Source organism: Salmo salar, chromosome ssa11, assembly GCF_905237065.1.
Source record: "Salmo salar chromosome ssa11, Ssal_v3.1, whole genome shotgun sequence".
NCBI classification, from domain to species: Eukaryota; Metazoa; Chordata; class Actinopteri; order Salmoniformes; family Salmonidae; genus Salmo; species Salmo salar.
In genome coordinates this window covers 33,706,594-33,722,815 of record NC_059452.1, presented here as the reverse complement: position 1 = coordinate 33,722,815, position 16,222 = coordinate 33,706,594, and the positions used below count along the sequence as shown (strand labels likewise).

The window sequence follows — 16,222 nt, the reverse complement described above, 5'->3', positions numbered from 1 at the left end:
AACAGGCATTTTATTGGAGACACACATAGTCTCCTGCAGGACCAGGCCCAATACGTGCTGCAGTAACTGTGTCCACAGGGAATGGAGACCGGGTCCCTTAGCACCTCTGAACACTTAGTAATCATGCATTAGGTCACCCTTTAGAAAGCACAGTTGTTTTTTATCAACAACAATTTATAAAACGCTTGCTTATGTGCCCTTCCCAACAACGCTGATAAATAATAATAATATACAAATACTAAAATTGTAACACAAGAGGAATAAAATACACAAGAATGAAGTACAATGAAATTATTTATTGCAAATTCTCCTTCTAGTTCAACAGCCCAAAAAAGTATTCAACTAAAATATAGTAAGAAACATAATCATGCAGGACAGTATTTAATTATTATAGTAAGTCATGTAATAATCTAATTTCAGGGGTTTACTGAACATATGACAGTGCATACAGACCTGGGCTTCCTGTTGTATTTATTGGACTGTTTTCTATTCTTCCCAATGTCATGTTATATCAGGAAGAAGAATATGGATCTCATCCACTAAGATGATATGGTCCACAGAGATAGATGGACAGGTAGGTCTTATTGGATTACATTATGAGACTGTGATTTACTATGTTAAATGAAATAATAACCTTATTCACAAAGCTAGTGATTACAAAAGTGTTTCTAACTGAGAGTTTAGACCTAGAAAAAAACATGACATTTGTTTTCTTAGCGTTTAAAAAAAGTTTAAGCTGTAAAAGAGACCCCTGTAGTATCCTAAAATCAGACTCCAACTGCATTAAAGCTTGGTCCGCTGTTGGAGCAATAGAGTACATCACTGTGTCATCTGCATATAAATGGAATTTACAATATCTGACATCATCACCAATGTTGTTTATATAAAGTGAGAACAATAGTGGGTCAATTATTGAACCCTGAGGGACCCCTTTAAGTAACTGTAAGGAGTCAGACTTGACCCCGTCGACCATGACGGCCTGAGTTCTATCTTTAAGATAGTCATAAAACCATCGGCAGGCATCAGTGCCCACTCCTATAGATGACAGCTTACTCAAAAGGATAGCATGGTCTACAGTGTCAAAAGCTTTTGACAAATCTACAAACAACGCAGCACAGTGCTTTCTATCATCTATGGCATTTGCAATATCATTTACAACAAGCATAGTGGCCGATGTGGTACTGTGTTTAGATCTAAAACCAGATTGATTGGTGCTAAGAATACTGTTAGCAGAAAGAAAAGACTAACTGTTTGTTGACTATAGATTCTAGGATCTTTGCCAGACAAGGGAGCCTAGAGATGGGTCGATAGTTATCCAAATCACTACTGTCACCTCCCTTATGTAATGGCAGAACAAAAGCTGCTTTCCACACCTTAGGGATAATTCCTGTGCTTAATGTTAGATTAAAAATATGTGTCACTGAACCAGCAATGATAGGTGCAGCACACTTAAGTAAGAACGGGTCTAAATTGTCAGCGCCTAAGGATTTCTTAATAACTGCAATTGAATGATTACATTATCAGGAAAAGTTATTGCATTATGAATGTAAAATGTTAATACATTATCTGCTGATTTATGTAATCTGTATTACATTACAATTAATTATTACATTATCTGGTCGCTATTACATTATCAGTTAAGTTAACAGAATTTCAATGTTTAGTATAAACCAGTCAGTGACATCTACTGTAACGCTTGGACGTCGTGGGTGTGGAGTCAGGCGCAGGAGGCAGAAAAATGTTTGGTACAATATATATTTAATAAGTACCACAAAAGAGAAAAAATGCCCAAACACAACAGGGCGTAACAAACCCAAAGTCCAACAACACGATTCACAACACAAACACAGTGAAAACACGTAACAAGCCCGCACACAGAACAGGTGGAGAGGCGGGCTTAAATAACACCACTAATTACCTAAATGAACACAGGTGCAACTAATAAAGACATGACTAACAGAAAAACGAAAAGGGGATCGATGGCAGCTAGTAGGCCGGTGACGACGACCGCCGAGCGCCACCCGAACAGGGAGAGGAACCACCCTCGGCAGTAGTCGTGACAGTCCGCCCCCCCGACGCGCGGCTCCCGCAGCGCGCCGACACCGGCCTCGGGGTCGACCCGGAGGACGAGGCGCGGGGCGATCCGGATGGAGACGATGGAAATCCTCTAATAGTGATGGATCCAGTATGTCCCCCACCGGCACCCAGCACCTCTCCTCCGGACCGTACCCCTCCCAGTCCACGAGGTACTGTAGGCCCCCCAACCGGCGTCTTGAGTCCAGAATGGTGCGTACTGTATACGCCGGGGACCCCTTGATGTCTAGAGGGGGCGGAGGGACCTCCGGCACCTCACCTTCTTGAAGGGGACCAGCTACCACCGGCCTGAGGAGAGACACATGAAACGAGGGGTTAATATGATAATAAGAAGGGAGTTTTAATCTATAACACACCTCGTTTATTCTCCTCAGGACTTTGAAGGGCCCAACACGCTGCGGACCCAGCTTCCGGCAGGGCAAGCGGAGGGGCAGGTTTCGGGTCGAGAGCCAGACCCTGTCTCCTGGTGCGAATATGGGAGCCTCACTGCGGTGGCGGTCAGCGCTCCTCTTCTGCCGTCTTCCGGCTTGCTTCAGGGATTCTTCGACAGCCCTCCAGGTGTCCTTGGAGCGCTGCACCCAATCCTCCACCGCAGGAGCCTCGGTCTGACTCTGATGCCATGGTGCCAGGACCGGCTGGTAGCCTAACACACACTGGAAAGGCGATATGTTAGTGGATGAGTGGCGGAGTGAGTTTTGCGCCAACTCAGCCCATGGTAAGTACCTCGACCACTTACCTGGCCGGTCCTGGCAGTACGACTGCAGAAACCTAACCATCTCCTGGTTCACTCTCTCCACCTGCCCATTGCTCTCGGGGTGATAACCGGAGGTCAAGCTGACCGAGACCCCCAGACGCTCCATAAACACCCTCCATACACGGGATGTGAACTGGGGACCCCGATCAGGGACGATGTCCTCCGGCACCCCGTAATGCCGGAAGACATGGGTGAATAGAGCCTCCGCAGTCTGTAGGGCCGTAGGGAGACCGGGCAACGGGAGGAGACGACAGGACTTAGAAAACCGATCCACAACTACCAGAACCGTGGTATTCCCCTGAGATGGTGGAAGATCGGTAAGAAAGTCCACCGACAGGTGAGACCACGGCCTTTGTGGAACGGGGAGGGGTTGTAACTTCCCTCTAGGAAGGTGCCTAGGAGCCTTGCTCTGGGCGCATACCGAACAGGAAGAGACATAAAACCTCACGTCCTTAGCCAAGGTGGGCCACCAGTACCTCCCCCTAAGGCCTTGCACTGTCCTCGCCACCCCAGGATGACCAGACGAGGGTAGCGTATGAGCCCATCGAATCAATTGATCACGGACACCAAGCGGAACATACTTACGACCTGTAGGACAATTAGAAGGCGCAGGCTCTATCTGCAACGCCCGCTCAATGTCCGTGTCCACCTGCCATACCACTGGTGCTACCAGCTTAGAAGCTGGAAGGATGAGAGTAGGATCGATGGGTCTATCCTCAGTGTCATAGAGGCGGGACAGTGCGTCAGCCTTGGTGTTCATGGAGCCTGGTCTATATGAAATCCTGAACTGAAATCGGGTGAAAAACATGGCCCACCGTGCCTGACGCGGATTCAGTCTCCGGGCTGCCCGGATATACCCCAGGTTCCGGTGGTCAGTCCAGATGAGAAAAGGGTGTCTAGCCCCCTCAAGCCAATGTCTCCACACGGTCAGAGCCTTGACCACAGCTAACAACTCACGGTCCCCCACATCATAGTTCCGCTCCGCCAGACTGAGCTTCCTAGAGAAGAAAGCGCAGGGGCGGAGTTTCGGTGGCGCACCCGAGCGCTGTGATAGAACAGCACCCACCCCAGCCTCGGATGCGTCCACCTCCACTATGAACGGCAAAGAGGGGTCCGGGTGCGCCAACACGGGCGCATCAGTGAACAGCGCCTTCAACTGGTTGAAGGCTCTGTCCGCCTCTGTTGACCACTGTAAACGCACCGGTCCCCCCTTCAATATTGAGGTAATGGGAGCCGCCACCTGGCCAAAACCCCGGATAAACCTCCGGTAGTAATTGGCAAAACCCCAAAAACCGCTGCACTTCCTTCACCGTGGTTGGAGTCGGCCAATTACGCACGGCATTAACGCGGTCACACTCCATCACCATCCCTGAGGTGGAAATGCGATAACCCAGGAAGGAGACGGCTCTTTTGAAGAACTCACACTTCTCAGCCTTGACGTGTAGATCATGCTCCAGCAGTCTACCAAGCACCTTGCGTACTAGAGACACATGCTCAGCGCGTGTGGAGGAGTAAATCAAGATATCGTCGATATACACAATCACTCCCTGCCTGTGCAGGTCCCTGAGAATCTCATCGACAAAAGATTGAAAGATGGCTGGAGCATTCTTCAACCCATACGGCATGACGAGGTACTCATAGTGGCCCGATGTGGTACTAAATGCGGTTTTCCACTCGTCTCCCTTCCGAATACGCACCAGATTATACGCGTTCCTGAGATCCAGTTTCGTGAAAAAACGTGCTCCGTGAAATGATTCCACCGCCGTAGCAATGAGAGGTAGCGGATAACTGAACCCCACTGTAATGGAATTGAGACCTCTATAATCAATGCACGGACGCAAACCTCCCCCCTTTTTCTTCATGAAAAAGAAACTCGAGGAGACGGGTGAAATGGAGGGCCGAATGTACCCCTGTCTCAGAGATTCCGTGACATATGTCTCCATAGCCAACGTTTCCTCCTGGGACAATGGGTACACGTGACTCTTCAGAAGCACAGCGTTACCCTGGAGATCTATCGCACAATCCCCCTGTCGATGAGGTGGTAATTTAGTCGCCTTCTTCTTACAGAAGGCGAGAGCCAAATCGGCATACTCAGGGGGAATGCGCACAGTGGAAACCTGGTCTGGACTCTCCACCGACGTGGCACCGATGGAAACACCCAGACACCTACCTGAACACTCCTCTGACCATCCCTGGAGAATCCCCTGTTTCCACAAAATCTTGGGATTGTGACTGGCTAGCCAAGGCACCCCCAGCACCACTGGAAATGCAGGTGAATCGATAAGAAAGAAACTAATTTGTTCCTTATGATTCCCCTGCGTTACCATGTCCAGTGGCACTGTGGCCTCCCTGACCATCCCTGACCCTAATGGTCGGCTATCTAAGGAGTGCACGGGGAAAGGGGAATCTAACGGTACCAGCGGAATTCCCAACTTAAGGGCGAGTCCGCTATCCATAAAGTTCCCAGCTGCACCTGAATCGACTAGCGCCTTATGCTGGGAAAAGGGAGCAAAATCAAGAAAAAGAATTAAGACAAACACGTGACCAACAGAGGATTACATTTACATTTACATTTGAGTCATTTAGCAGACGCTCTTATCCAGAGCGACTTACAGTAGTGAATGCATACATTTCATACATTTCATTTCATGCATTTTTGTACTGGCCCCCCGTGGTGCTGACTCACCTGGGATGAACGAGGAGTGTTCTGCCTGCCTTCTCGACTCCCAGAGGGACCCCCCCAGCACCGGTCGGCCATGTGTCCTCCTCGACCACAATTGGTGCAGGAGGGGCACCCTCCTCCGGTTCCCCTTGACGCGGTTCCCCCTAGCTCCATAGGAATGGGCACAGGCAGGCTAGGAGATGGAACTGACAGGACCCTTTCTGAACGCCCGCGGGCAGCCAGCAGATTTTCCATTCGTATAGACATGTCGATGAGTTCATCCAGGGAGAGTGTAGTATCCCGACACGCTAGCTCCCTGCGGACGTCCTCCTGGAGGCTACACCTGTAGTGGTCCATTAGGGCCCTGTCGTTCCACCCAGCCCCAGCAGCCAAGGTCCGGAACTCTAGGGCAAAGTCTTGCGTGCTCCTCATCTCCTGTCTGAGGTGAAACAGTCGTTCACCCACCGCTCGTCCTTCTGGGGGGGTGATCGAATACGGCCCTGAAACGGCGGGTGAACTCAGAGTAGTTATTCCTCAGTGAGTCTGGTCCATTCCAAACAGCGTTGGCCCACTCCAATGCTCGACCCGTCAGGCAGGAGATGAGGAGGCTCACACTCTCCTCCCCCGAGGGAGTCGGCCTCGCGGTCGCCAGGTATAACTCTAGTTGTAATAGAAATCCCTGGCACCCTGCCGCTGCTCCATCATACTCCCTCGGAGGCGTAAGACGCAGTGCCCCAGATCCAGACGGGGAAGGGAGTGAAGGAGGTGGACTCGTCGGGTGAGCCGGAGGTGAAGGGAGGAGACCACTCCTTCCCATCGATCCATCCTCTCCATCATCACAAACCCAAAGTCCAACAACACGATTCACAACACGAACACAGTGAAAACACATAACAAGCCCGCACACAGAACAGGTGGAGAGGCGGGCTTAAATAACACCACTAATTACCTAAATGAACACAGGTGCAACTAATAAAGACATGACTAACAGAAAAACGAAAAGGGGATCGATGGCAGCTAGTAGGCCGGTGACGACGACCGCCGAGCGCCACCTGAACAGGGAGAGGAACCACCCTCGGCAGTAGTCGTGACATCTACAGGAGTGATGACCAGTGGGGATGAGTTTCTACCAGTGTAATTATTACCAGGGCTGAAGAATGGATAGAGTTTCTCAGTGAAGGTGTAGCCAGTGAAAGAGTAGATATGAGACCTGGCCTCCACATTGTAGAAGGAGACCTTACCCTCCTTATAATCCACAAACACCCCCACCTTTTGGAGCTCCTCTCTAAGGAAGATGGGGACAGTGGGGACAGCGCCAGCCCAGTACTGTCCATTCCTCAGCATCACAGTCCAGTATCCATCCTCAGGATTCAGGTAAATCGTCCCCTTCATGTTGATGGACTTCGTGGCCACTCCTAAAGACCAGCCAGTCTTCCCCTTCACCTGCACCTCATAGTAGAATCTCCCTGAGGAGAAACCCTCCTTTCCCATGACACAGACAGAGATATCAAACCTCTCTGGGTTGTCAGGGAGATCCTGCCATACATCTCCAAATATAACTTGTTTCCTGTCTTCAGACAGGATTAGTTGGGGATGTGCTGTATCAGGATCTAGAGTCACATCCACTGTGGAGAGAAACACACACTTCATTAGAATTAGAAAATATCAGTGGATATATAACAAATCTGGGAAAATGCATTTGACTGTATAATACATTATTCTCTGACATATGGCTATTTTGTGAATAGTCTGACATCTAAACTATTGTTATAGTGTATTCATGTAGCGCTCTAGATGGAGTTAACATACAGGACTGTTGAGTCTAACTGAAGAGTAACATACAGGACTGTTGAGTCTAACTGAAGAGTAACATACAGGACTGTTGAGTCTAACTGAGGAGTAACATACAGGACTGTTGAGTCTAACTGAAGAGTAACATACAGGACTGTTGAGTCTAACTGAGGAGTAACATACAGAACTGTTGAGTCTAACTGAAGAGTAACATACAGGACTGTTGAGTCTAACTCCAGAATAACATACAGAACTGTTGAAACTAACTGAGGAGTAACATACAGGACTGTTGAGTCTAACTGAGGAGTAACATACAGGACTGTTGAGTCTAACTCCAGAATAACATACAGAACTGTTGAAACTAACTGAGGAGTAACATACATGACTGTTGAGTCTGAGGAGTAACATACAGGACTGTTGAGTCTAACTGAGGAGTAACATTCAGGACTGTTGAGTCTAACTGAAGAGTAACATACAGGACTGCTGAGTCTAACTGAGGAGTAACATACAGGACTGTTGAGTCTAACTGAGGACTAACATACAGGACTGTTGAGTCTAACTGAAGAGTAACATACAGGACTGTTGAGTCTAACTGAGGAGTAACATACAGGACTGTTGAGTCTAACTGCAGAATAACATACAGAACTGTTGAGTCCAACTGAGGAGTAACATACAGAACTGTTGAGTCTAACTGAGGAGTAACATACAGGACTGTTGAGTCTTAACTGAGGAGTAACATACAGGACTGTTGAGTCTAACTGAAGAGTAACATACAGGACTGTTGAGTCTAACTGGCAAAATTATTTTCTGATTGTTTCAAGATCTAAAATATAATGATGGACGGGTTTGGAGCGAGTAGTCGTGCTGCACTTCGCTCCGCAGGTAATATTACATCTCATTACATTACAACGGTTTGATTTGTTTGATCTGAGCAATTTTTTTTAGCTAGCTACTTAGCTGTCTTTGTATCAAAGATAATTGTGTAGTTTAGAGTAATTATCGAGGTTAGCTAGCCAGCTATTTTCGTCCGCCGCGCCACCGTTCTCCTACTTAGTCAACACTGCTAGCTAGCCAACTTCTACCGACTAGCAGCACTGTAGAAACTAATACATTACAACGGAACGATTTGATTAGTGTAGTGTTAGCTAGCTACATAGTTGTCTTTGCTGTCTTTGTATCTAAGATAATTGTGTAGTTTAGAGTAATTATCAAGGTTAGCTAGCCAGGTTAGCTAGTATTAGCTAGCTACATAGTTGCCTTTGTATCATGATAAGGTGTAGCACTGAAACTATCGAGGTTACCTAGCCAGCTACACTTTCAAACAAAGTCTACAACGCAGCCACTGCTAGCTAGCCTACTTCACCTGCCAGCAGTACTGTATCATTTTAGTCATTTTAGTCAATAAGTTGTCTTTGTCATAGTTTGATAATTGTGTAGTTTAGAGTAATTATCGAGGATAGCTAGCCAGCTATTTTCATCCCCCGCGATGCCATTTCCAAACCTAGCCAACTATTACCGACGAGCAGCATTATAGAAACTAAATACATTACAAAGGAACGTCTTGATTAGTGTTATGTTAGCTAGCTACATAGTTGCCTTTGTATCATGATAAGGTGTAGTACTGAAACTATCGAGGTTACCTAGCCAGCTACACTTTCAAACAAAGTCAACAACGCAGCCACTGCTAGCTAGCCTATTTCACCAGCCAGCAGTACTGTATCATTTTAATCATTTTAGTCAATAAGATTTTTGCAACGTAAGCTTAACTTTCTGAACATTCGAGACGTGTAGTCCACTTGTCATTCCAATCTCCTTTGCATTAGCGTAGCCTCTTCTGCAGCCTGTCAACTATGTGTCTGTCTATCCCTGTTCTCTCCCCTCTGCACAGGCCATACAAACACTTCACATCGCGTGGCCGCTGCCACTCTAACCTGGTGGTCCCAGCGCGCACGATCCACGTGGAGTTCCAGGTCTCCGGCAGCCTCTGGAACTGCCGGTCTAAGGCCAACAAGGCAGAGTTCATCTCAGCCTATGCTACCCTCCAGTCCCTCGACTTCTTGGCGCTGACGGAAACATGGATTACCACAGATAACACTGCTACTCCTACTGCTCTCTCCTCGTCTGCCCACGTGTTCTCGCATACCCCGAGAGCATCTGGCCAGTGGGGTGGTGGCACTGGAATCCTCATCTCTCCCAAGTGGACATTCTCTCTTTCTCCCCTGACCCATCTGTCTATCGCCTCCTTTCAATTCCATGCTGTCACAGTTACCAGCCCTTTCAAGCTTAACCTGTTGGGGGTAGGGGGCAGTATTGACACGGCCGGATAAAAAACGTACCCGATTTAATCTGGTTACTACTTCTGCCCAGTAACTAGAATATGCATATAATTATTGGCTTTGGATAGAAAACACCCTAAAGTTTGTAAAACTGTTTGAATGGTGTCTGTGAGTATAACAGAACTCATATGGCAGGCAAAAACCTGAGAGGATTCTGAACAGGGAGTGGCCTGTCTGACAAGTTGTTGTTCATCTTGGCTCTTTTTATTGAAGACTGAGGATCTTTGCTGTAACGTGACACTTCCTACGGCTCCCATAGGCTCTCAGAGCCCGGGAAAAAGCTGAATGATATCGAGGCAGCCCCAGGCTGAAACACATTATTGCTTTTGGCAAGTGGCCGATCAGAGGACAATAGGCTTAGGCGCGTGCCCGAGTCGACCCCATGCTTTATTTTCTTTCGTCTGTTTACCTAAATGCAGATTCCCGGTCGGAATATTATCGCTTTTTTACGAGAAAAATGGCATAAAAATGGATTTTAAACAGCGGTTGACATGCTTCGAAGTACGGTAATGGAATATTTAGAATTTTTTTGTCACGAAATGCGCCATTCTCGTCACCCTTCTTTACCCTTTCGTATAGTGTCTTGAACGCACGAACAAAACGCCGCTATTTGGATATAACAATGGATTATTTGGGACCAAACCAACATTTGTTATTGAAGTAGAAGTCCTGGGAGTGCATTCTGACGAAGAACACCAAAGGTAATAACATTTTTCTTATAGTAAATCTGACTTTGGTGAGTGCTAAACTTGCTGGGTGTCTAAATAACTAGCCCTGTGATGCCGGGCTATCTACTTAGAATATTGCAAAATGTGCTTTCACCGAAAAGCTATTTTAAAATCGGACATATTGAGTGCATAGAGGAGTTCTGTATCTATAATTCTTAAAATAATTGTTATGCTTTTTGTGAACGTTTATCGTGAGTAATTTAGTAAATTCACCGGAAGTTTGCGGGGGGTATGCTAGTTCTGAACGTCACATGCTAATGTAAAAAGCTGGTTTTTGATATAAATATGAACTTGATTGAACAAAACATGCATGTATTGTATAACATAATGTCCTAGGTGTGTCATCGGATGAAGATCATCAAAGGTTAGTGCTGCATTTAGCTGTCTTCTGGGTTTTTGTGACATTATATGCTAGCTTGAAAAATGGGTGTCTGATTATTTCTGGCTGGGTACTCTGCTGACATAATCGAATGTTTTGCTTTCGTTGTAAAGCCTTTTGAAATCGGACAGTGTGGTTAGATTAACGAGAGTCTTGTCTTTAAAATGGTGTAAAATAGTAATATGTTTGAGAAATTGAAGTAATAGCATTTCTAAGGTATTTGAATAACGCGCCACAGGATTCCACTGGCTGTTACGTAGGTGGGACGATTTCGTCCCGCCGGCCCTAGAGAAGTTAACACTTATCATTTATCGCCCTCCAGGTTCCCTTGGAGAGTTCATCAATGAGCTTGACGTTTGAAAAGAATTTTGAAAAGAAGGTCGACGACATCCGATCCTCATTTGCTAAGTCAAATGATACCGCTGGTCCTGCTCACACTGCCCTACCCTGTGCTTTGACCTCTTTCTCCCCTCTCTCTCCAGATGAAATCTCGCGTCTTGTGACGGCCGGCCGCCCAACAACCTGCCCGCTTGACCCTATCCCCTCCTCTCTTCTCCAGACCATTTCTGGAGACCTTCTCCCTTACCTCACCTCGCTCATCAACTCATCCTTAACCGCTGGCTACGTCCCTTCCGTCTTCAAGAGCGCGAGAGTTGCATCCCTTCTGAAAAACCTACACTCGATCCCGCCGATGTCAACAACTACAGACCAGTATCCCTTCTTTCTTTTCTCTCCAAAACTCTTGAACGTGCCGTCCTTGGCCAGCTCTCCTGCTATCTCTCTCAGAATGACCTTCTTGATCCAAATCAGTCAGGTTTCAAGACTGGTCATTCAACTGAGACTGCTCTTCTCTGTGTCACGGAGGCTCTCCGCACTGCTAAAGCTAACTCTCTCTCCTCTACTCTCATCCTTCTAGACCTATCTGCTGCCTTTGATACTGTGAACCATCAGATCCTCCTCTCCACCCTCTCCGAGTTGGGCATCTCCGGCGCGGCCCATGCTTGGACTGGATTGCGTCCTACCTGACAGGTCGCTCCTACCAGGTGGCGTGGCGAGAATCTGTCTCCGCACCACGTGCTCTCACCACTGGTGTCCCCCAGGGCTCTGTCCTAGGCCCTCTCCTATTCTCGCTATACACCAAGTCACTTGGCTCTGTCATATCCTCACATGGTCTCTCCTATTATTGCTATGCAGACAACACACAATTCATCTTCTCCTTTCCCCCTTCTGACAACCAGGTGTCGAATCGCATCTCTGCATGTCTGGCAGACATATCAGTGTGGATGACGGATCACCACCTCAAGCTGAACCTCGGCAAGACGGAGCTGCTCTTCCTCCCGGGGAAGGACTGCCCGTTCCATGATCTCGCCATCACGGTTGACAACTCCATTGTGTCCTCCTCCCAGAGTGCTAAGAACCTTGGCGTGACCCTGGACAACACCCTGTCGTTCTCCACTAACATCAAGGCGGTGACCCGATCCTGTAGGTTCATGCTCTACAACATTCGTAGAGTACGACCCTGCCTCACACAGGAAGCGGCGCAGGTCCTAATCCAGGCACTTGTCATCTCCCGTCTGGATTACTGCAACTCGCTGTTGGCTGGCTCCCTGCCTGTGCCATTAAACCCCTACAACTCGTGCAGAACGCCGCAGCCCGTCTGGTGTTCAACCTTCCCAAGTTCTCTCACGTCACCCCGCTCCTCCGCTCTCTCCACTGGCTTCCAGTTGAAGCTCGCATCCGCTACAAGACCATGGTGCTTGCCTACGGAATTGTGAGGGGAACGGCACCTCCGTACCTTCAGGCTCTGATCAGGCCCTACACCCAAACAAGGGCACTGCGTTCATCCACCTCTGGCCTGCTCGCCTCCCTACCTCTGAGGAAGCACAGTTCCCGCTCAGCCCAGTCAAAACTGTTCGCTGCTCTGGCACCCCTATGGTGGAACAAGCTCCCTCACGACGCCAGGACAGCGGAGTCAATCACCACCTTCCGGAGACACCTGAAACCCCACCTCTTTAAGGAATACCTAGGATAGGATAAAGTAATCCTTCTAACCCCCCCCTAAAAGATTTAGATGCACTATTGTAAAGTGGTTGTTCCACTGGATATCATAAGGTGAATGCACCAATTTGTAAGTCGCTCTGGATAAGAGCGTCTGCTAAATGACTTAAATATAAATGTAAATGTAAAAGGTAACACTTTACTTGAATGGGGTATACTTAAGACATTTATAAAATCATTATGAAACCAGTCATAACACCATGAGTGTTGAACTATCATTCATATGAACCTGTTAACAATACTATCTAATAACCTAGTACTACCTTAAAGAATCTAAACTGTCACTTTAAGGAGTCATTATTGTCATACTAACCATAGTCCATGGTCATATTCTTCAGGTTTCTTCTCACATACTCAGTCTCTCTCTGTTGCTGTGGGTCTGAGGTGAGAGTAGCTATGATCTTATTCATGTCAGCACTTCTGATGTCCATCAGTTCTTTCTCAAATGTTGCCTCTTGTTTTAACGCAGCATTCTCCTTACTGAGTTCACGAACATCATGTTTAAGATTAGAGTTCTCCTGCTCCAAGTCAGAGTTTAACTTAGAGATGTTCTTCAGTTCAGAGATCAGATTTTTTGTTTTAGGGTTCTTCTTCAGATCAGAAAGTCCCTCATCAGAATCTTCTTCCTCCTCTTTAACTTCCATCACCTTTTTAGAGACACTCTCCCTCTCCTTCTCCTCCTCCTCAGTCCCCATAGTCTCCTCCTTAAGAGAAAACATGAAACACACAGTTCGGGTAATATAACACATTCACAGTTCAGTTCATCTCATTCTAATAATGTTATAAGTGCTTGTAGATAAGTGTTTGTAGTCATTTCACATAGTGTATTGCTAATGACAGCACCTCTTTGATGCTCTCTGTCTGTCCAGCATTGCCTTGGTGGCCTTTGTGTCCCCCGTCCCCAGTGATCTCAACCAGGGTGTGTCTCTGCAGTGCTGGGACAGTGTAGTGCTGCCTGACGTGGCTCTCACAGTAGGAGACAGTGCAGGTCAGACAGGACTTCACCGCTCTGAGCTTCTGTCCAGAGCAGATATCACAGGCCACGTCCCCAGGCCCAGCGTAGCCCAGAGCAGGGAGGGCAGGACTGAAGCCTGCCTGCTGGAGCCCCTGGAGCAACCTGGCCAAGGCTGTGTTAGTGCAGAGTACAGGCCGGACTCTGGATCTCTTACTGCACTGGAGACACACATAGTCTCCTGCAGGGCCGGGCTGGACCCAGTATGTGCTGATGCACTGCATGCAGTAACTGTGTCCACAGGGAATGGAGACCGGGTCCCTCAGCACCTCTGAACACACAGAGCATCTGAACAGATCCTCAGTCAGCAGACTGGCACTGAGAAAGAGAAAGAGAGAGAGAGAGAGAGAGAGTGGGGTGTTTAAAAAAATTATAATTAAGCTACTCATTTCAACACTCACCTCAGATCAGGGGTCAAGGTTTATTTTTTAAAGTCAAAGGGTGGCTCCATTGACCTGGCACTATTCATAGAGAGACAGCTGGGAGCAGGAGACTCCATTCTCTCCCGCTTGGCTCTGCAATTCATACAAATGATAGTTATCTGTAATGATATCATCACATTATCTTCTGTGTTGTCTTAAAGTGAAAGCAGATGAAACTAAACACATTCATCAAACGTGAAATACAGTAAACCGCCAAAATAAAGGAAACACTTGAGTAAATGAGGGCTATGGCGGCTCTGTTATGGTGTAGGGTGCATTTTCCTGGCATGTGATAAGGTCCACTCAACCCCTTAGAAGGCAAGGTAAACGCCAATAAATACACAGCCATTCTGATCACCTTCAACATCAGACTCCCCCTCTCTCTGACTCACCTCCTGCTCATGACTTCAGGGTCTCCCTCAGGCTCCATACAGTCTAATGTCTGATTTAGACTCAGGACTGCTCAGACAGATCTCACTCAGAAAACCTAGCCAGTAAACATAAACAGTTATGTCTATATATACAGTCGTGGCCAAAGGTTTTGAGAATTACACAAATTTTAATTTCCACAAAGTTTGCTGCTTCAGTGCGTTTAGATATTTTTGTCAGATGTTACTATGGAATACTGAAGTATAATTACAAGCATTTCATAAGTGTCAAAGGCTTTTATTGACAATTACATGAAGTTGATGCAAAGAGGCAATATTTGCAGTGTTGACCCTTCTTTTTCAAGACCTCTGCAATTCGCCCTGGCATGCTGTCAATTAACTTCTGGGCCACATCCTGACTGATGGCAGCCCATTCTTGCATAATCAATGCTTGGAGTTTGTCAGAATTTGTGGGTTTTTGTTTGTCCACCTGCCTCTGAGGATTGACCACAAGTTCTCAATGGGATTAAGGTCTGGCGAGTTTCCTGGCCATGGACCCAAAATATCGATATTTTGTTCTCCGAGCCACTTAGTTATCACTTTTGCCTTATGGCAAGGTGCTCCATCATGCTGGAAAAGGCATTGTTCGTCACCAAACTGGGAGAAGTTGCTCTCGGAGGATGTGTTAGTACCATTCTTTATTCATGGCTGTGTTCTTAGGCAAAATTGTGAGTGAGCCCACTCCCTTGGCTGAGAAGCAACCCCACACATGAATGGTCTCAGGATGCTTTACTGTTGGCATGACACAGGACTGATGGTAGCGCTCACCTTGTCTTCTCCGGACAAGCTTTTTTCCGGATGCCCCAAACAATCTGAAAGGGGAATCATCAGAGAAAATGATTTTACCCCAATCCTCAGCAGTCCAATCCCTGTACCTTTTGCAGAATATCAGTCTGTCCCTGATGTTTTTCCTGGAGAGAAGTGGCTTCTTTGCTGCCCTTCTTGACACCAGGCCATCCTCCAAAAGTCTTCGCCTCACTGTTCGTGCAGATGCACTCACACTAGCCTGCTGCCATTCCTGAGCAAGCTCGGTACTGGTGGTGCCCCGATCCCGCAGCTGAATCAACTTTAGGAGACGGTCCTGGCGCTGGCTGGACTTTCTTGGGCGCCCTTGAAGCCTTCCTCAAAACAATTGAACCGCTCTCCTTGAAGTTCTTGATGATCCGATAAATGGTTGATTTAGGTGCAATCTTACTGGCAGCAATATCCTTGCCTGTGAAGCCCTTTTTGTGCAAAGCAATGATGACGGCACGTGTTTCCTTGCAGGTAACCATGGTTGACAGAGGAAGAGCAATGATTCCAAGCACCACCCTCCTTTTGATGCTTCCAGTCTGTTATTCGAACTCAATCAGCATGACAGAGTGATCTCCAGCCTTGTCCTCGTCAACACTCACACCTGTGTTAACGAGAGAATAACTGACATGATGTCAGCTGGTCCTTTTGTGGCAGGGCTGAAATGCAGTGGAAATGTTTTTTGGGGATTCAGTTCATTTGCATGGCAAAGCGGGACTTTGCAATTAATTGCAATTCATCTGATCACTCTTCATAAAATTCTGGA

General features: G+C 47.2%; 1 protein-coding gene across 4 annotated transcripts in view; it reads right to left on the bottom strand.

Moving 5' to 3' along the window:
- Positions 1–276: 276 nt before the first annotated feature.
- LOC106562531 (E3 ubiquitin-protein ligase TRIM21) overlaps positions 277–16,222 on the bottom strand; it is a 17,047-nt gene continuing 1,101 nt past the window's right edge. Inside the window, exons 3-8 of one of the 4 annotated variants that reach the window (XR_006757559.1) lie at positions 14,629–14,723; positions 14,270–14,329; positions 13,646–14,132; positions 13,116–13,506; positions 5,535–7,135; positions 277–2,382 (exon numbers count right to left, since the gene is read on the bottom strand). Coding sequence is in view for 1 of the 4 variants with exons in the window: in XM_014127465.2 (XP_013982940.2) it covers positions 2,350–2,382; positions 6,780–7,135; positions 13,116–13,506; positions 13,646–14,132; positions 14,270–14,329; positions 14,629–14,666 (1,365 nt within the window). In the remaining 3 variants the exon portion in view is untranslated. Of the gene's footprint in view, positions 2,748–5,534; positions 7,136–13,115; positions 13,507–13,645; positions 14,133–14,215; positions 14,330–14,628; positions 14,724–16,222 lie in introns of all 4 variants that reach the window. The other 3 variants (XR_006757561.1, XR_006757560.1, XM_014127465.2) reach the window with 3 other exon arrangements.